At 44.3% G+C, this 21,513-nt stretch overlaps 1 protein-coding gene across 1 annotated transcript in view; it reads right to left on the bottom strand.

Moving 5' to 3' along the window:
* Nucleotides 1–555: 555 nt before the first annotated feature.
* Nucleotides 556–21,513, bottom strand: part of LOC119458358 (cardiolipin synthase (CMP-forming)) — a 46,169-nt gene continuing 25,211 nt past the window's right edge. Inside the window, exons 5-7 of the mRNA XM_037720188.2 lie at nt 19,696–19,764; nt 12,870–12,961; nt 556–6,067 (exon numbers count right to left, since the gene is read on the bottom strand). Coding sequence (XP_037576116.1) covers nt 5,977–6,067; nt 12,870–12,961; nt 19,696–19,764 — 252 coding nt within the window. The 3' untranslated portion in view covers nt 556–5,976. The remainder of the gene's footprint in view (nt 6,068–12,869; nt 12,962–19,695; nt 19,765–21,513) is intronic.

Below are 21,513 nucleotides of genomic sequence, written 5' to 3' on the forward strand. Positions count from 1 at the left end.
TGCAAGCGAAAGCAATTGCTCGCAGCAAGTTCGCAGGCAATGCCATCTTTGATGTGTGGTCACTTTCTCTGTGGCAGTCCACCACAGTTGAACTTGTTCATGCACTGTACCTATGAGGAGACTGTGGCCGATAACCAAGCTGTATAATCTTTATTTTTCATAATTTGTGGGCTTTCTTTAAAAAGTGATAAAAAAGAAAGTGTAAACTTCTAATTGCTCGGTACCGTATTTCCTAGAATATTCTACAGCTTTGTAATAAAAGTCCGACTTAAGTTCAACTAATTAAGAAATTGGTTGAACAATTTTATGTAACCAATAATTTGGGCAGATTGCAAAGAATATTTTAACTTGCTCCATTGACTGGACAAGTAGGTGCTTTTTGTTACCTCCTCATATTGTGCATCAGCATACATTTAAATCTTGAGTCAGGTTATACGGGACATGCTGCAACACTGACGGCACTGTCAAAGCCAGGCGTACGTAACGAAGTACATGTAATTATTTGCTTATGTGGAAAATGAGATATTGACCCAATCGTGACAATTGCTACAAAGGAAACCCATACGAGAACCCGTATGGGTTTCCTTTGTAGCAATTGCTACGATTGGGTGGATGTCTCATTTTCCACTTAATTACTTCTCTCCACCTAGTGGGTTTCCGCTGAACTATTACGTCATTATCTGCTTCTACTCAATTACATATTCAGCAGTATTGTAATTGATCGACTACTTCTATTACTTTGAAATGCACACTGCAATTCAATTTTTTTCAGTAACCAATTACATGTACCCAGTTACTTTACTGACAATGCAATCTAGCAGATAACGCAGCTAAGCACTTCAATTTGATGAGAACTACTTGTAGCCTCACGCGATGCATAATCAATGCCCTGCAGCTATGCCTCAGACACCTGAACATGGCTGGCTTGCACTTTCGCACAGGTCACTTGGGAGCAATTCTAAGAGCATACATAGGAGGTAAGATGTGCATGTTCAATTTTTCTTCGTTTAGTACAGTTTTCGACTTCTTCCGATATGATTCGTCTGCTTCCCTTCTTCTCGTTCATTCATAGCAAGGGTCTTGAATCTGGCAGCTTGATGCCATTAAGTAACATGCGAGAGTTTATTACCCATGTGCCTGCTCTCCTAAGTTCACGTATTACGTGATGTCATCGGGCAATAAGGGATGTTCCCTATCCGCCCACCATGGCCCTGAGTGGCGTTGGCTAACACTCCCAGGGTTATATCTATTACACATAAATACCCGAGATAGTGGATGGATTGATGGCTATTGTCGTAGCAGAATTGACACGTTATAACGATGTAAACTAGGTTTACATTGTTAATTACACTACCTTTGCCATTTATATACATTGAAAGTATTTTTATTCACTATAAGATTGTATACTGACAATTTTTTAAAATTTTTGTATGCCATATTTACGGAATTGTTTGTTTGTTTTGCATGGCTTGTTCAACTTTCATATGTTTTTTCAATGTTATTAACCGAGGGTCCCGCAGCAGTCTTTCACTTTGGGACCCTAGTCTGTATATTATCTGTAACCCATTCACTGTATATTTATAGAATAATCAACTGAAACTGAAATACACGCGTAATGTGGATGTTTGTCTCCCACTGGTGACAAGTTACCTTTTTTTCCACATTTATTTTTTGTTATCCTCATTAACATCTCTATTTCATTATCATCATCAGCCTATATTTTTATGTCCACTGCAGGACGAAGGCCTCTCCCTGCGATCTCCAATTACCCCTGTCTTGCGCTAGCGTATTCCAACTTGCGCCTGCAAATTTCCTAACTTCATCATCCCATCTGGTTTTCTGCCGACCTCGACTGCGCTTCCCTTCTCTTGGTATCCATTCTGTAACCCTAATGGTCCAACGGTTATCCATCCTATGCATTACATGGCCTGCCCAGCTCCATTTTTTCTGCTTAATGTCAACTAGAATATCGGCTATCCCCGTTTGTTCTCTGATCAACACCGCTCTCTTCCTGTCTCTTAACGTTAGTCCTAATATTTTTCGTTCCATTGCTCTTTGTGCGGTCCTTAACTTGTTCTCGAGCTTCTTCGTTAACCTCCAAGTTTCTGCCCTATATGTTAGCCCCGGTAGAATGCAATGATTGTACACTTTTCTTTTCAACGACAGTGGTAAGCTCCCAGTCAGGATTTGGTAATGCCTGCCGTATGCACTCCAACCCAATTTTATTCTTCTGTAAATTTCTTTCTCGTGATCAGGGTCTATTTACATCTCTATTTACACTAAGCTAATTACCCCTATGCTTTCCTTGGCTTAATTGCCTGTTGACTTTATATGGTTGTGATTAAAAAAATCGAGCCCTTCTGTTTCCCTTCTTCTCATTCTTTGATATACACACACAAATGTTTGGCAGTTAAATGTACACGTTCCTCTCGAATACATGATTCATGTACACCTAATTTTATGGCTGTAACATAATACAGTATTTTAGGGCTCAATGAGATGCAGTTATTATTTCAGTTACATTACAGATTTGGCCACTTTTTTTCAGGAACAGAACTTCTGCCATTGTTTACAATTCCTAGGTTTATAACTAAATGGCCATTGAGTAAAGGGCGCCAGCAAGAGCTTCACCAGATGGGTGTTGGCAAATTGATCCCACGCTGCTGTGGCTTGACAGCGATGGCCACTTTGGACATTGATGCCAAGAAACCACCTAAGTACAATTTTTTCAGCTTTTGAATGGCCCTACGGGGAGCACCTGCTCTGAGCCCCAGCAACAATAAAGTGCCATGCTGCATAGAGGACCCAGACGCAAGCATCTCGGCATCGATTAGCAACAATCTTGTGCACAAGGTATTTGTATGTCATAACGTTGCCCTTCCCTCTAGCGTGCACATCGAGCAAGTTTTTATTACCACTAACTTCACAAGATAACGAGGCAAGATGACTGGCGAAAATTTTGGGAAGTTACTGGATAAACAATGTGTGAATGTCTGCAGAGGACACAAGGAAAGAGCCAGCCCAGGTCGTTTTGTTTGCCGTATATGTGCAATGTTCATAAAGGTATGGATGAAAGTAACGTAAATGTAATCAATTACTTTTTAGCAATTGCTCATAATCGATTACACTTTGATTAAAGACGGTTACACTTTGAGTGACGTATTTGTAATTGCAACTGGTTCACTTTTTTGTGTAACGTGTACAAGGCGTCTGGTCAAAGCTAGTACCAGCCGCAACCACACGCAATGCTACTCGTGGGACCCTAAGAATGACGCCATCATGAGCCGGATCTGTTCGAGTTCTTATCTTAAGTTGTTCAAGAAGTTAGTGGTGAGTGAGGTGATTACCGCATCGCGGAAGATTTATCACCATCATGTCGCCCACCGTTAGTATCAACTGTTGCCTCGACCTGCATCACTGGCCCATGACGTCAGCATGCCAGGTCCTGCTCGGACTATTCTGCACGGACTGTTCTGTACTGTGTGGACATTTTCACCTTTTCGTGTACTTTTGACCCTTTTCTCTTTCCCTATGAGTACTAGCATACCAGTGCTAGGCTCCACAATACTAGGCCAGTACCAGTATGCTAGTATCAGTGTGTACTTGTACAAATAGTATTACGTATGGTTATAGCTATTACCTTTTACACATGCAACCATGTGTTACAGCGTGACAGTGACAAGATGTTCTATTGGTCCTGAGCGTGTCCCGCATTATTTGATCCAACATGCAGAACTATGCCGGTGCACAGTAGGAGGAGGTAACAAAAAGTATGTTATTGTCCTTGTACTACGCTTGGATGTAGCATGTAACTGTAGTATGCAATTCCATGAAGCTCGCATCTTTAAAAGAAACCTGCAGAATTTTTAGCAGGATATGTAGATAAAAGCTCATGACATAAGTGTATGTTGCTAACAACACAGATCATAAAAATGCGGTAGTTAGTATCACCAAGTAAGTATTCAAAGTGTGATTTTGCGGCCTTCAACATCTAATGCTAACAGCTAGTTTTGTGGAACACACAGGCCACCAAATGTGTACCTGAAGCTGATTGTGCATCGCATCGAGAATGCGGCTCACATTCCGTCTTGCTCTTATAGTGCACAATGTTTTAATAAAACAAAGAGCATGTGGAAAGAGAACAATCACCATGAGATCAAAGTTACGCTCAACAAAAAAGTACATCCCCACAGCGTCAGTAAAGCAGTTGCAATTTCAGAACACCAGACGCATTTCACAAACACAGAACTCCCAAGGTTGGAGAAAACCAATATAATGTAACCAATAAGAGAAGAGTACTATGAAGTACTATTCTGTACTACTATGAAGTACTGCGAGAAAAATCTCGAGCACCGCTCACCACAATCTGCATTTGATTCAATATGTATAGCAATGAGGGCAGCGTCAAAACAGTAGATACAACCTCCCTTTGAATTACCTCTACGACTGATTGAACTCCTTACAACCAGTGGCTATGGGTTAAGAGCAGTGCCTGACCTTTTTAACAACACACAAAACTGGCCCGGCTGTTTATATTGTATGAAAGAGAAAAATTGTCATCCATCTGATCGTAACACGAAGCTACAAAGAAAATACATATTCTTTCCCGAAAAAGAAACCTGAAAAATTCGTAATGGTCCAGGCATTGAACCCGGCAGCAACACCTTGCCGGAGCAGACACTCTACCATCTGAACTAACCAGGAGGCTAGATGGTTGAGCGACTGCCCAGGAAAGGCGTAGGTCTGGGTTTCAATGCTCGGACCGGGCCAAATTTGTCTTTGACTGCAAAGCAAGCTTTCTTTCGGAGAAACCCATTTGTGCTACAATCGGGCAGACAACAACTCTTCTCATTCATGAACCTCCCTCTTCCTTGCAAGTTCGCCAAATTGATTTGCCATTTTCTGTTTGTCTGTGACTGCACTCACATGATGCTGGCCATCTTCAGCATTCGTCATGGAACACTAGTTCTCAGGCCACAGGGTATGTATAAAACAAGGTTTAGAGAAAGTGTTTGATCAGATGCATCAGCATCTACAAAGCCCCACCCTCAATGCAAATTCGCTGCGCACTAGTCGCCTTTTAACATTACATGCACTGACTATCATTTTTCCAGCAGCACCAAATTTTGACAAGCTCCGTGGCATGGCTTGTGGCGGTAGAGAGGCCTTGGCATGGTTTCATCTGATAAAAGCAATGCACTCTCCCTTAAAACTGTCAACTACTATAGCACATATCATCAATCATTAACACTACACATGTTAACATCTTGGTGCCAAGCAATTGACACAACACGGCAATCAATCATCCTCATCACTGATTAAAATACCACTGTCATCCTAATGCTAGTGCAAGATACTGTCTCATTACAGCAGCTTGCTTTCACATCTCCACACCACTACAACAGGTGACTAGCATGTGACGTTACATATGTCATTTTAGACTCCCTACCCTATGGCTAACACCGCACTGTCAGAGATATGCCAGTCAGATAAGGCCACTGCTCTCTCGTAATAGAAGTACGGCATGGCGGCTGTATTGCGTCAGAATATGTCATCTATCAATGACAGAATGTGATCATCATTGTGACTGAGCTACGTCACTGTCATCAAACCTCAGCAAGGTAGACTAACGACGTCGAATTTTCTGAAATTTAACAAGCATGACATCCATCTGCCATATTGACACTTAATTAATGGCGTCCACAAACAAACAGAAATAAAAACACGATTCGATCTTTCAAGAATCTGTGTATCTTCCAAATTCTGCCAAACATACGTACTAACAAGATTACATTTTTAATTTCAACAGAAACAATTCTCATCCCTGCCTTGGAACAATAAAGCAGTTCAACTTTAACAAAAAAAAAGAAAAAAATATAGAGCACTAGTTGTTCAACAAGATTAAATGGAGAACTAGCTCGGTGGATGCTCCTCCCATAACGTAGCGCTTGTGTATCAGCCGATCCTCTAAGACAGCTACGACTTGTCTTTCCTGATGAACTGGTAAGCGTCCTTTGTAAACAGGTACGTTAAGCCTGACAGCACTGTCGTGCTCGCTGTGAGGTACCTGCAAGGAGAGAAACAACGATCACCAACTGCAAAATGCTTTGTGTTATTGTGGTGTGGATAGTTCTTTCCTGGTGAGAACAAAAGTGTGGTAGGAGAAATGCCAATTGTTGATGGTTGATTTATCAGTGGGGTTTACTGTCTCAAACCAACATCGGAGCTATGAAAAATGCTAGTGGGGGCTCCAGATTAATTTGGAGCATCTGGGGTTCACTAATGTACTCCCAATTCTAAGATTTCCATTGTGCCACCATCGAAATGCAGCCGCCATGGCCGAGACTCAAATCTGTGGCCTTGCACTAATCGGCACTAATTGGTTGGCAGCAGTACATCACACAGCCCGCTTCACTACATCACCAACCCCTTCCACATTTCCTTTCCAGCCCTCTTAAAACATAGGTTGCCCACACAGACAGCTGCCCTCGAAGACACCCGTCGGCGCAGTCGACTCGTCTTTCGGATGGGTGGAAGGGAGACAGGTGAGAGGCTGACAGTGCAATGAAGCATGCGGCGGCTCACGCTTTTATTTTATGTTATTTTCCAGGGTTTCACGTTCTTTTCCTTTCCAACACACTGAAACCCAGAAGCCAGATTAAATTTAACCAATAACACGGCACGAGAACATTGTATTAAGCAGTTTATATTATCATACTTTCATTCGAAATAGTGATGAACCGGATACAGAGGCTCCTTCTATAACTAGCGATGAAGTTAGAAGGGCCGTGAAAGACATGTCCAGGGGAAAAGCTGCTGGAGAAGATGGAATAACAGTCGATTTAATCAAGGATGGAGAAGATATCATAATTGAAAAGCTTGCGACCCTTTATACGCAATGCCTCACAACTTCAAGTGTTCCAGAGAGCTGGAAGAACGCCAACATTATACTAATCCATAAGAAGGGAGACGTTAAAGAATTGAAGAATTATAGACCCATTAGCTTGCTTTCAGTACTGTATAAAATATTCACCAAGATAATTTCTAATAGAATCAGGGCAACACTTGACTTCAGCCAACCAAGAGAACAGGCTGGCTTCAGGAAGGGATATTCTACGATGGATCATATCCATGTCATCAATCAGGTAATCGAGAAATCTGTGGAATGCAATAAACCTCTCTATATGGCTTTCATAGATTATGAAAAGGCATTTGATTCAGTAGAGATACCAGCAGTCCTAGAGGCATTGCATAATCAAGGAGTACAAGAGGCATACGTGAATATCTTAGCAAACATCTACAAGGATTCCACAGCTACCTTGGTTCTCCACAAGAAAAGTAGAAAGTTACCTATCAAGAAAGGGGTCAGGCAAGGAGACACAATCTCTCCAATGCTATTCACTGCATGCCTAGAAGAAGTATTCAAGCTCTTAGACTGGGAAAGCTTAGGAGTAAGATTCAACGGTGAATATCTCAGCAACCTCCGATTTGCTGATGACATTGTCCTATTCAGCAACAATGGAGACGAATTACAGAAAATGATTGAGGACCTTAACCGAGAAAGTGTAAAAGTGGGGTTGAAGATTAATATGCAGAAGACAAAGACAATGTTCATTAGCCTGGCAAGGGAACAAGAATTCAGGATCGCCAGTCAGCCTCCAGAGTCTGTAAATGAGTACGTTTATCTAGGTCAATTACTCACTACTCACAGGGGACCCTGATCATGAGAAAGAAATTTACAGAAGAATAAAATTGGGTTGGAGTGCATATGGCAGGCATTGCCAAATCCTAACTGGGAGCTTACCACTGTCGTTGAAAAGAAAAGTGTACAATCATTGCATTCTAACGGTGCTAACATATGGGGCAGAAACTTGGAGGTTAACAAAGAAGCTCGAGAACAAGTTAAGGACCACACAAAGAGCGATGGAATGAAAAGTCTTAGGACTAACGTTAAGAGACAGGAAGAGAGCGGTGTGGATCAGAGAACAAACAGGGATAGCCGATATTCTAGGTGACATTAAGCGGTAGAAATGGAGCTGGGCAGGCCATGTAATGCATAGGATGGACAACCAGTGGACCATTAGGGTTACAGAATGGCTACCAAGAGAAGGGAAGCGCAGTCGAGGTCGGCAGAAAACCAGATGGGATGATGAAGTTAGGAAATTTGCAGGCGCAAGTTGGAATACGCTAGCGCAAGACAGGGTAATTGGAGATCGCAGGGAGAGGCCTTCGTCCTGCAGTGGACATAAAATAGGCTGATGATGATGATGATTATCATAGAACAGACACAAAAGTTCACATTGCTGCAGCTGCTCATTCTTATGCTCGAGTACACTTAAACCTCATATAACGAAGTAGCTAAGATCGGCAATTTGCTTCGGTGTACTCAAATTCGACATTTTATGCAAATAAGTACAGTCGCTGATGAATTTCTCTTACATAAAAGGTGCCACAAAATTTTCAGAATTATTAGGCACTTGGAAAAAGCAAATTTGAATAAGAAAGAAAATGATAATTTCGATGAATTTGAAAGTCAATGACGAAAGATACAGATGGGTGCTGTGTCAACAATATTTTTACATCGATGGTATGAAGTGAAACCAGCCACTCTTTCGTGTACACTCCGCCCCCGATAGTGTCACCCGCCGTGGGATGACGTTATGGCAAGCGCAGGCAGCGGGGATTGAATGCTTCATCTGCCTCTCGCTTCAATGGGTCTCCAAAACTTGAGATTACACAACCTCCGGTATTAAACGCGTGAGACAACCGCACACATCGTGCCACGCGATCTTGGCTCGTCCACTCTTTGCAGACGCGGCAGATTACCTCTAAATCTGGGTGCAAGGGCTGCATATGCAATCAGCCACGCTGACAGCCATGCTACAAAAGACACGTGCAAACCCGCCCGACACTTCCACTGCGAGGTGGCTCCCCTTTCGACATCCTTGGGCAGGAAGACGGCGCTCATCAAGCAACCATCTTTCTCGGCTCACCTGCTCACGCTTTCATTCGCACCCAAAGAATACAGTGCGTGGGGTGTGATATAGGATCTTATCGCACTTGCACTTTATACAGAACATGAAGCAGCTTCATTTTGGTGATTGCTCTTGGTCTCGCGGCACGCCATTTCACAGCTGCATCTGCAAGAGCCACTGGTAATTCAACCATTTAGACATCTGCGTCTGCGGAATTTTCTATTTGTTGTCTCACTGTTCCTTCATGGCGGCAGTGAAATTTCATTATGTTGAAATCGCCTGTAAACAACACAGCTCATTATATAGTCGCCGACGGATTTTTAGGCACTCCAAAAATTCGGACTTGTTGGATATTCTGGTCTTCATTATTGCATCGTCAGGGTTTCCATAGATCTACTGCATTTTCGCGACGAACTTTTCGGACGAATTTAGGCCCCAAAGTTCAATTTTCCGGACTAAGTCACTCGTTCCGAGCCACACTACCCGTTCTTGAAGGCTGCCATGTTGGATTTTCCACTGGCTTGCTCAGGCTTGGCTTCCAGTGGCCCGCTCTATAGCCTCCGCTATCAATAGACCGCGCAATCCTACAGTCTCGGAGGCCATGCCCGCTCTTCCTTAGCTAACAAAATGCTGAGGTAACGACAATTTTTCTTTCCTTTTTTTCGGTCAGCACTATTGTCATAATCACTTTGCAAAATCCGTTTCTCTTTGTATTATTTTAAGTTTCGGCTGCTATTTCTATTGACCTATGCGGCTTCGCATTTATGTGATCGGTGCCACTTCCTGAACCTTCGTGAGAGCCAAGTGGTGCATAGCGTGGCCTCCGCAATCAGCTCCGGCAGCGCGCCGTTGTTGAGCCCTTACGGTGTTAGCAAGATTACACTTCACCGCTGGGTTACGCACTGAATGGGACGGCTCGAGAGAACGGCGCACTGCCGGAGCTGATCGCAGAGGCTACGTGCGAAGGGGCTCGTTTCTTTGATCTCCATGGCGATCTCCGCTAATGGAGATCGCCAACGCAGTGACGCTCTTGTTGACTGCATGGTGAGAGGACGTCATTCTTCCGCAAATCCAAGCAAATCTGATTGCCTCCAAGCGTAGTATGAGGCAGGGCGTTATTAAAGAGTTTTATATGCCACTTTAAGCCTAATAAATTTTCTTTTTTTTAGGGTGAACGAGTTTTTCGGACTGTTCGATTTTTCAGACTATTTTTCAGTCCCTGCGAAGTCCGGAAATTCGGTCGGCAACTGTATTGAGGTTCTAAATACATGGTGTTCTATGGACAAGTTATAAAAAGTTAAATACTGCATTATATTGAGCATTCCTTTATGTTGAAGTTCGTTATATCAAGGTTTAACCAGTGTTGTTAAAGTTTATAATGTTTAAGAGGGTTCGACTGTTCTTCCTGACTAAAATGTTTTGATGTCTGTCCCTTGTGTTTTTTGCATGCAACCAGGCTAAACAATGAAATTTTCTTGGCACTTGAACATTGTTATAAGTGGGCTCAACTGTACACTTCAAAAATAATTTATACCCTTTGAGCCATATCTTTCTCCCATAAGAATAATCCTCAGCTATCTTGTGTGCTTTTCCATGCTTTAACGCAGCGCCCGGTTCCTGCTGGTCACGGACGGCATGCATGTTCCCAGTGTGACACAGCATTCTTGACAAGAAAGTAATAATTGCAGCGATTTCAAGAGAGGAAATGCAAGCAAGACAGATGACGATTGCGGTTTGGTGACAGAGATATGCCCCAAAGGGTGTGAACTGTTTTTTGGAGGGCAGCATCATGCTGAACCACCACTTTTAGTATACTCGTTGACAAACTAATAATTCAGGCGCAACCACCGCACATAAAACTGCACTGGTGTGCCTTCTGTGCCGTCAAACTGCACTGTGTGTGCCTTCTGTGCCGTCATACTCCAAAACATAGTTCCTCAAGGATGTCACCATTAAAACAAGTTCACCTCTGCTGTGAGGATGTTAAAATTGGTGAACATAATTGGTTAGCACACATTCTTTTTGGGTTGGACTGCAAGGTGTTTGCCACTGTATTTTTAGGCTGTCACGGACTATCGATGCAACTCCTCACTGTGATTCTAAAGCGGTAACTGGCCTGCAAGGCGGCCAGCGCTTTTCACGACACTGGTGGGTGCTGAGGACACTGACCTGTGTGACGCACTGGGACTGCATTTGGCGTTACCAGCAATCACCCAGCACTCCCCGGTGCCGTGAAAAGTGCCAGCCGCCATGCAGCGCATTTATATTGCGTGTGAATCGCTGAGCCCTGTACATTTATGCTATGCTAGAAAGGAGAGTTGTGTGGTTGTCTAGAAGGTGAAGGTGAATCAGCATGATAGTACCTATACTCCATCTCACAAGTTGATTGCAGCACTGCGGAATATGCAAGACCCCTCAGCCAATAGGAAGGCCGAAGGGCCTTTGAAATGTGCTCATTCACGCCACACTGTCTGCTCACCGCCACAGTAATTTATGGTATACGATGTGCACGCACTAAGGTCCTATAACATGTCACGTATCGCTGTAATGTATCATGTAACAAGCAAAAAAATTCAGGGTAGCTTGCACTAGTCGCGCAAGGCTAAAGACAAAGCGGAACTGATCGGTTCCTAGCTGGTTCTGGCTATACAAAGTGATGCTAAGTTATATGAAGTAATGAAGCTGGAACCAGCCGTTCGTGCCTCCCACGGACTTACGGGCACGGTATCCTTCGTTCTCGGCTTTTCTCACGTCGAGATCTTCTTGAAGCTGACGCTCACTCTCCAGTTTCCTAGCATTCTCTCGCTGGACGTACTCGGGGTCTCCGGCTCGCCGTCGTCGTTTTGCAGCGGCTTCTTCGGCTAACCGTGCTGGGCACAATCGGCGTCGACGCTGGCACCGCGATTCTTCAAAAGCGGCTTCTTCTCAGCAGTGTGAACCTTCCTTGGTTGCCCCATGTCTACATCTGGTGCGCCGCCGCTGCACACTGGCTTTCATACGGAACGAAGGCAGGGCATGCACAGTTGGCCGTGACGTCACATCTGACTCGCAGCGCATGCACAGTAGTGCACAGCTCGTGGCGAAGTCGTAGGGGAAGTGGGGTGAAAGCTATGCACAGTGTACGGGCGGCGAGTGCAGACGGGCCGGGAAAACGTCCCGGCGCATGCACAGTTGCGCGTAGCTGGCGAGAACTCGGCAGCGCCGTGTCTGTGTTGGGTGAAGCGAGCGCGCACTGGCGGTTGCTAGGCAACGCGAGGTGACATCGCTCCGCAGAGTTTTTTCTGTCTACGACAGACAGATGACGCTCAGCATAACCAGCTAGGCTGTTAAAATAAAATGCTCTAATACTGCCAATTATCAGAGTTACGCACAGAACCATATTACACTGTAATCTCGTTGATACGATCTTCACGGGAACTATAAAATAAAGCGTATTGTCCGAAAATTGTATCTTCCAACGTATTATCCAACCAGATCATGTTATCGGGAAAAGAAAAAAAAAGTAAAATGTATCATCCCGAAAAACGTATTACACCAGAATCGTATCGACGAGGTTCCACTGTACCTGTCTGCGTTTCGTACCATCAGCAGTGCTGCAAACGACTTGTGGGATGGAGTATAGTTACATTTGCCCTGTATGAGTTATCACAACATGGTTCCTTGTAATCTTGCTGAGTATGTTCGTGTGCAAATGCCTGCATTTGACAGTGAAAAATTACTCCGGAAAAGTTAAGCACCGTGTGTTGTGCTTTCCGAGTTCTTTTTCCATCTATTTGCAATACTGCGATGGCAATATGGCAGAACACAATGTGGAGATATGGATTCAAGAAATTAGAGAAAGGCTCCCCTTGACAAGTCGCCCAAACCTTCGAGCACCACCATGACTGCACTCACCAGAAGGCATGCAGGGCACCGTGATCCACAAAACCAAACACGGGGGCAGCTAGCGTGGCCGCCACAAGTCCCAGCTGCACGGCAGTGTTGGCCTGTGTGCACAAAAAGAAAAATACGACCAAGGCCCGACATCAGCAATACCAAAGAAGCCACAGTTCCCCAATTTATTAAACAGTGTATCAAGCATGTTGCTGCTTTCAATGCCCATGCATTCCCGACCACCTTGATAGATATTTCCTCAATAATTCACAGCACTGGTGTTTTCAGTGAAGGGGCCTTTTGCGGAGCAAAGTTACAATTGCGTCAACTAATTATGCTAGTCAACAGTTTCTTTTTGTTGCTAGTAAAAGTTGAGCCGGACAGGATGCAACATATAATTCTAGAATGAATCGGGTAACCAGCGTCCTCTGGCCATTTAGACAGTACAGTGGCAGATTGGGCTAGTCGGTGACAACACTAGCCAAATTCTGCATATTAAAGGCTAGCTGCCAATCTTCCTGCTGACAGTTGTTAACCGCACCAAAATTTCCCAAATATTTTAATGACTCCTTCATTGTGAACAGCTTGCATTTTCACAATATTAGCAGTTGATTGGCTCTTTTCTGTTGTCTCCTACTGTAAATTATCTTTTCATGTTTTTGAGTTGTACATGAGGAAGGCCATGGAAACAGCCTATATGAAGCGCAATATTTCTTGGAACAGAAGCCAAGCGTGCTTTTGCCATCCACCATGCAACATGTTATTGCTGGTGCAGTGTGGAAAGAAATCGCACAGGTGCCGGTAACAAAACATTTTTGTTGAGCCACACCTATGCAAGAGAAATGTCCAGAGGCGCTAAACCTTCCACATATTCATTAGTGTTAAGATGAAGCCCTGAACAACATTTGTTTGAGCTTTGCAGGTCTAACCCCCCTATTCAGAAATGCGCCTTAATTTGAAGCCTATGCTTGACTTGGTCAATAGATGCCTGACGTGAATGCATCCAAGGAAAGGCAATGACAGTTTTGGGCATGTTGTGCTACACACTTAGGTAGTGTCCAAAACATAGTGACCGTGACGTGTTTATTAGAGTTCGGCTTCCATTACTCCAAAGAAGCCGTCGGTGTGCGTGCGATTTGGTCACCACATCTCGACCATGCTTCTAGATGATGATGTGTGGTGTTTTATGGCGCAAGGGCCAGTTATGGCCAAAGAGCGCCATGCCAGTGTTTGTGAATGTGCAGTCGAGCAATGAATTCTGAGAAGTAGATGAAACGTGGCTGTAAAGGGGCCTAATATTATCACTGTAAAGTGCGTAAAATATACATGTACTAAAATCATGGCCATGACTAATGATGTGTACTATGAAATGAGGAATGCATTCAGAAAGAAGAATAATATATTTAAAATATTTAAGATACAGTAATTGGCAAGAAGCACTACTACCTAAACAGAGCCCTTGAACCACAAGGGCCTGGAGGCATGTGCTATAAAAAACTATCACAGCAACATCCTCTGGAGAGAGGATGCGCTACGAACTTATTGGGCTAATAACATGTAGCACAACATCATTAAAAAAATCGAGGACTGCTTTGGCATTAAAAAGCGGTTCTTCACCAATAAACAGCATGGGATGCAGAGGGATATTGTAGCGGTATGCTACAACCATGCTTCTAGAAGGCAGTTTGTTTCGCCACATGCTATTGTTGCAAGACAACAGCTTAACTGTGATGTAAAAAACTCCAGTAAAAATGTTCTACAACACTGCATGCTAAAATTTCGGCAGATTGTGGTGGGATGCATACAGTTTAACATATACAGTAGACTTCCGTTAATTCCCCCCCCCCCCCCCCCCCCCCCGCTATTTTGGTTAATTCAAGTTTTCGGTCAATTCGATGCCGACCGAAGGTCCCGGCCGATGCCCATGCATTTCTATGGGCCTGAACTTTCATTATCTTGATCCTGAAATTGGCGTTTGCCGGATGATTCAAACATGACCAGTCAGCATCTTACATTGCATTTGAATGTGGCAGTCACGTAAATTTAGTGGTGCAGCCAGCTTGTACGTTGCAACAAGTGACCGGTGCATTGCAACAAGCGACCGGCACATTGCCGATACAGCGCGGCCACTGCATGACATCGCCATATCTTGAAAACGATCTGCGACGTGCGCAAAGTGCGAGCCCGCGCGGGCCCCATCTTCAAAACGATCTGCGATGTTGACGAAGTGCGCCTAGTGTCGGATAGCTTAGTATGCGCTGTGCTTTAGACGTTTAGTTCAGGCTGATTTACATTATGCCAACACGGCACCGATTTTGGTCTGCCGACTGTTGGTCAGAGTGTTTTCCTTCCTTTAAACCGTTGGCCACAGCATCCTGTAAACTGCTGTTGTCCTCAGTAGGCAGACCAAAATCGTTGTCATGTCGGCATAGTGTGAATCAGCCTTTCACGTTGAAGCGAGACAGCCGTTGCTGCCGCGCTTCCTTACTCCAGCGCTGTCATTGAGCGAGATGGGTTCGTGTTTACCTGTGCGCGTGACACAGTGCTTGTTAATTTAGTTAGTATGCCTATACTTACTAGTTTACACGGCCGATAAAACTACTATCCTTACTTCATACAGCTGTCTACTAATTTGCTATCGCAATCGTTGCTTCGCCTTTCGGGCGAAACAGCAACTTTTTTTTTTTCGCGGGCCTTTGAAAAATGTATCAATGGAGTTCTACTATCCGTGTGTGTTTTCTTCTTGCCCAAATCATCAACGATCGCCTTCTGGAAAGTGTAAAAGTGCGCGCACTTTATCTCACAGATGTTTTCACATGCCACTGAACGCCTCAGCACGTGGAGTGCAGGGAGCATTTTGGCCGTCATGGCTGCTGCTGCGGTCATCGTTGCTGCAGCGGTCCTCTTCTTCTTTCTTGCTGGCCAAAGCATTACCTACGCTGTGATGTGGTCCGATCTGCTCAAAGTGGGGACCAATGAGAGAATGCGCAGCCGCATGACGTAGCTGGTTGCTCGGCGACTATGGATCCCGCCCAGATTCCGCTGTGCCGGCTTGTCTGTGCTGGTTGCTCTGCTGGCGCGGCAGCTGCTGCCACCACTGCTGTTGCTCATGCATTCGTATGATACGTAGCAGTGCGGCAACGCGTTCGTAACAGCCCAATTTTTTTCGTATTAAGAGCAATGTATTTCAGCCAGGGAATGTTACGAATTTGTATCAAATGGAAATTCGTACCAGCCGTGGTCGTATCACCGGGGTGTTACTGCATGGTGTTTACCTAATTCAATTTCGGCCCTTAAAATATGGGCCGAAAATTGCGGGTGTGGTGCAATTGGATACGAAACCAAAACCACCTTTATGGTGTTTGTATGGTTGACCGCATAACACAAATGTATGGCGGCAAAGGTGACATTAGGAAACCGGCCACCATATCGCAACACATTCTTCTTTTTTTTTGCTAAACAAAATCCGGTGGACATATGATTTCTGCTTTGTTCAGGAGCTCCAACGTCATTTCTACGTTAGTTTTCCAAAGCAACCGAAGTTGACTGTAACACATAACTCAAGCTAAAAAAATTGGTGCCGTGGCCCTTTTAAGCATTCATTACCCATTCCCTGAGCACACAAAAAGTGCATTAACAACATAGCCAACTCAGGAAATTACTAAAACGGAAATTTGGGCTAGATGGTTTTGCATGACACGTGAATCGCAGTGCACTAGACAAGGGATGACTGCAAGTACAAGATACACAGAGCTCTGTGTCTTGTTTCTGTGGTTGTCCCTAGTCTAATAAGGTGCAATTTAGCTGTTTGGGGATCAACTCAGTGCAATGCTGGTGGAGTGCACAGTCATTGGACACCTCAAAATCGATTGCCTGTTGACACAATGACAATGGCGGTGCTTTGGTATCCAAGAAGTTCATAGTCTATCAAGCCAATGGCTTTACATCAGAGACTCCTCCAAAATCTTGAAAGGCCTTTGAGCGGCGAGGTTGGGAACTGCCATCACAACATGCTTACACCAGCGTGCCATAAAAGTGTGTTAAAAGACTTCACAAAAAGAAACTATTCCTTGTCAAAATCAAAACTATTTTCTCAAATAAATGATCAGCACTGGTCTCACATTGTGGCAAAAACCAGGCGTGGCCAGCAGCCTCAATTTCGCCAGAGTACTCAAACAAATCGCACCACAGTCAGTGAACAATGGGTAAACTATAACAAGTGTATGAGAAATCCCTACCAAAGGGGCCCCACAACATCTTTTACAAAAGGTCTGAAATGTGTCTAGGGCCAAAAGGCATCTCTTAATTTAAGTACATACTGCAGACCTGAGGACCAAGCAGGGAGGGCATAATGAAATGCAAATACAAACAATCAACCGAAGGCAATTATCAACACAATGTGAACACACAACACAATCATAAAACAACACAAATACAATAATCAATACACTGCAAAAACCCAAGACAAAAAAAAAACTAGTTCATGCATTAATTTGTAAATGCGGTGAGTGCAATGAAAGGTCCGAGTTTATTATTGTACACAAAAAAGAATAAAAAATTTATTGTGTTTTGTCTTCTGAAATTTCATGTAACGTGTGTGTTTGGTTCCATATGGAGACAAGGCAAAGCACCGAGTGCCAATTGGTTGAATTTCAGCCTGGATCCTCTTATGTGAACGTCAAGTGCATGCCATTAGGTTTCATTGGTTCGCTAGGAGAGTTGGAAAGAAAATTTATTATACATAATCCTAATCGGTCTTCTAATGCAATCTAATCCAATGGTAAGGAAATATTTTGTAACAGAAGGCCTTCAAGTTCACCTTCTATTAGAGGAATCAACAGAAATGAGGTGCCAATGCTGTAACACCCTTGATATGCTCGCACCCTTTTCGACAATCTCACAGCGTTTGAAGCACCACAGCGGTGTGTACCGCTACAGAACAATGGCCAGCATACTCCGCGCATCACTGTACTGAGCTATTACATCAGGAAGCAAAACCCTGAGATCATGTGGCAGGCATCTCGAAGAGATAGTGAAAGTGAGTGCGTGTGCATGCGCATTGTGTGTGCATGTGCTGAAGTACCTTTCCCTACCACCAGGTGGCACCACCACCCCACTAGCACAGAGAAATCAGGGATTATGATCTTTAATGAACACACGAGTAACTTGATGGTGTCAATTCAACAGCAAGTAATACCCATAGTGAAGCAATATAAGTACCTCGGCGTACACATAAACGAAGGAAAGAATTACTCAAGCAACCACCAAGATAATCTGAAAATAAAGGGGAAGCGGAATGCAGCATTAATGAAACACAGAGCACTGTGGGGCCACAATAAGTATGAGGTGGTGCGTGGAATCTGGAAAGGAGTAATGGTGCCAGCGCTAACATTCGCAAATGCCATTATATGCTTAAAATCAGATATATTGGCGGGTTTGGAAGTTAACCAAAGATCAGTAGGCCGGTTGGCTTTGGGAGCACACGGTAATACGACAAATGAGGCAGTGCATGGAGACATGGGTTGGGCCTCTTTTGAAGTCAGAGAAGCACAAAGCAAAATTAGTTTTGAAGAAAGGCTCAGGAACATGGATGAAAATAAATGGGCGGCTAAAGTGCACAAGTATCTCTACATGATAAGCGTGGACACAGAATGGAGGAAGAGGTCAAGGAAGTTGGCAACCAAGTACAGGATAATCGAAACGGTAAATAGACAACCAGGGGTCATCAGAATTTAGAAAGTGAGAGAAATAGAGACCGTGAATTGGATGCAAAGAATGGAAACGAAAAGGACAATGGAGATTTACAAGAATGAGAAGAAAGAAATTAGAAGGGAAAATTTGTACGATAACACAAAGGGCAGTGCCTTGCTATTTGAGGCTCGAGCCGGTTGCCTAAGGACGGAAACATATCGGAACAAATATTCGGAACTAGATGAGACATGAGTATGCTGCAGTAAAGATCCAGAGACCACTCAGCACATCCTAATGGAATGCGACGGGATCCACCCAGCGAGAACCGTAGGTAACGTGCAACTCCCAGAAGCGCTTGGGTTTAAAGTGGAAGGAAACATAAACAGATCAGCCGTAGAGATCAGCAAGAGACGATTAGAGTACTGGTGGAAAAAAAGCAGGGAAAAGATGGATACGACCTGATCTCTTAAAATCATAGGCAGCGGTACAAGCTAAATTTTTGAAAAAGAAAGATAATGAGAGGTATACAAAAATGCTAGATAAAGAACACGTGTAGTATACCTGATTAAATCAAGCAGGCTAGGTGACTATTTGTCACCACCCCATTTCAAGGGGGATGCCAATAAATCATCATCATCATCATGAGATTTCTCTGCTTTTGCCAAAGACACTCCCTAGTTCAAAATTCTTAGAAGAATCTGCCCAGTAGCGACATTGTTTATTCTTGTGTAAGAGTGAGAAAGAAAAGCGGCAAAAGTTTTGAAGAGTTGAAAGAAGCGAGCAGCCTTTCTCTGCTGAATGGTGGCTTCCAGCTGTATACGGTACAGTCAACACTTAAACAAAACACCTCATTAATTAGCATGCAGCGACCGATTATGGCCGAGATAAGTGATAAAGGCCTGGTGATTATTTTTTAATGCACAGATACCTGCCAAATGCATCGTGTCAGCCACTTTTTCATGACATAGTTGAAGAAATGTTGCAGTTAAAATGCGCTTACTACGAATTACGTTCTCTCTTTTAGGGTGGACCACACCATGCACATTTGGCTCATACTTTGATGATTATATTACCTAGTGACTAGACAGTTTGACTTTCCGTGTTAAAAAAAAAGTCCTACAGGGCTCCTTTAGGTTCAGAAAGGTCCTTGGCTTACCTTGCTGATGCCAGTGGGAGAGAACTTGACGGTCGCCAAGCTAACATCGAAGTACCTCAAAAACGTTTTCTGCAGAGAGAAGGCCAAGTGTTACTTTCACCATTACGAGCCCCATAGTATGACAAAACCACACTGCCACCACATTCACAGAATTGCAGGAACTACAATGACAGCTTTAAAACATGGATAAAAACATCAGAAAAACGACTTCTGTATTTCTCTTATGCTGCAGCAATGCTATGACGTCGTACAACTCGCATCAACTCATCCCAATCTGTGCTACAGACCCGCAGAGCTACCCAGAAACAGTTTGCCTGCACTTGTGACATTGGCCACATAGTACTAACACAGAAAATTCGGGGGAGGGGGCATGTACCAAGTGCACCCTCATGGCTATGCCACTGACCCAAGCGATAATGAATGAAACGCATCTATTGCGAACTGAATCGCACAGCATACTTGAGATTTGCATGCCCCCTGCCGTGAAGATGTTTCTGTGAAATGCAGATGTGGCTTGTTCAGATGGTCTGTACCCATTTTTTGCGCAAGAGTGAGCTTCAGTGACCCATATTCTTAGTTTTTTGATTATACGTCACCCGGATTATGCGACGGTTTTGCATGGTCTCCTCAAAGTCGTATAATCGGGGTTCCACTGTATGTGTTTTGTCATATGTAAGAGGCCGGCGGCGGCGCGAAGTAGAAGAGCACGTGAAGCACAGTGTTCAGAACGGCACGAGCTCTCGAGGTGCGTGAGACGAGGCGTAATCGGGGGATGAACGGCGCTGTCCGTTGATTATTGACGTGGCTCCGGGCCAGGAAGGTAACATCGCCAGCTACACTCTGGCGACGGGAGACTTGGGGGTCTGGCTGAGTCCGTGACGTTGGCCGTCCAAGGTGTGGCCGTCGACCTCGGCAAGTTCGAGCGAGGCTCCTGGACTGGCTGCAGCCTCTCACGGCAGGACCGGGCACCCCAGAGAGGATCCCTCTTCTGCGGCAGACCGGCAAGTTCGATTCTCCGTGGGACGCCATGTCGACACTCATGAAGAAGCCCTCATCCCGACGCTAGGCCTATCCAGGTGGGCCTAAGCAACGCCGAGCACGGCGTCACTGAAGAATTACTGACGAGCTCATCACCGACGAAGTACCGACGAGCTCACCACCGATAAAAGAGACGATGTGACGACTACAAGGCGACTACATCCTCAACGAGAGCACCAACTACTGTGGAAAAAGAGCCGACAAGCCAGAACACACGTGCAACGACGGGTGCAGCAAGGTGACTCTTTGTAGCGTTTCAGGCGTGCGTCTCAGCGATGGGACAGGGTTGCCTGACTTTGGAGGATTAGCCGCCACAGACAAGCGTAGGCGTAAATCGGAACATGCTTAGTATATTAAGCTTTAGTTTGCATCTTTGTTAGTATTGTTCCCGCAGTGTGTTTTAGTGTGCTTGATTTTCAGTTTGAGGTTTTTTGGTTTTGAGTTTGCGTGTAATTAAAAATCTGTTTGCTGTGTTGCCATGGGCCTGCCTTCTCCATCTCTTCTAACACCCACACGCCTGTGAGATCGGTGACAAAAACATCACAGTTTACGTCTGCGTGCACAGCGTGAATATCTTTATAGACTGTTTCTTCCATGTTTGCAGTGCAGTCATAAATGCAGGTGTGCATGTTTTGACGGTGTACAAAAGCATTGAGCTTTGCGCTGTCGTCTTTGCACTGTAGTAAGATCAGTGACTGCCGATGTCGTGGCAGTGATGTGTAATTGTTGCAGCCTCCTCTTGTAACAAGCATATGAATTTTACTATCACTTCGCGTTTCC

The sequence above is a fragment of the Dermacentor silvarum genome, chromosome 7, assembly GCF_013339745.2.
Source record: "Dermacentor silvarum isolate Dsil-2018 chromosome 7, BIME_Dsil_1.4, whole genome shotgun sequence".
NCBI classification, from domain to species: Eukaryota; Metazoa; Arthropoda; class Arachnida; order Ixodida; family Ixodidae; genus Dermacentor; species Dermacentor silvarum.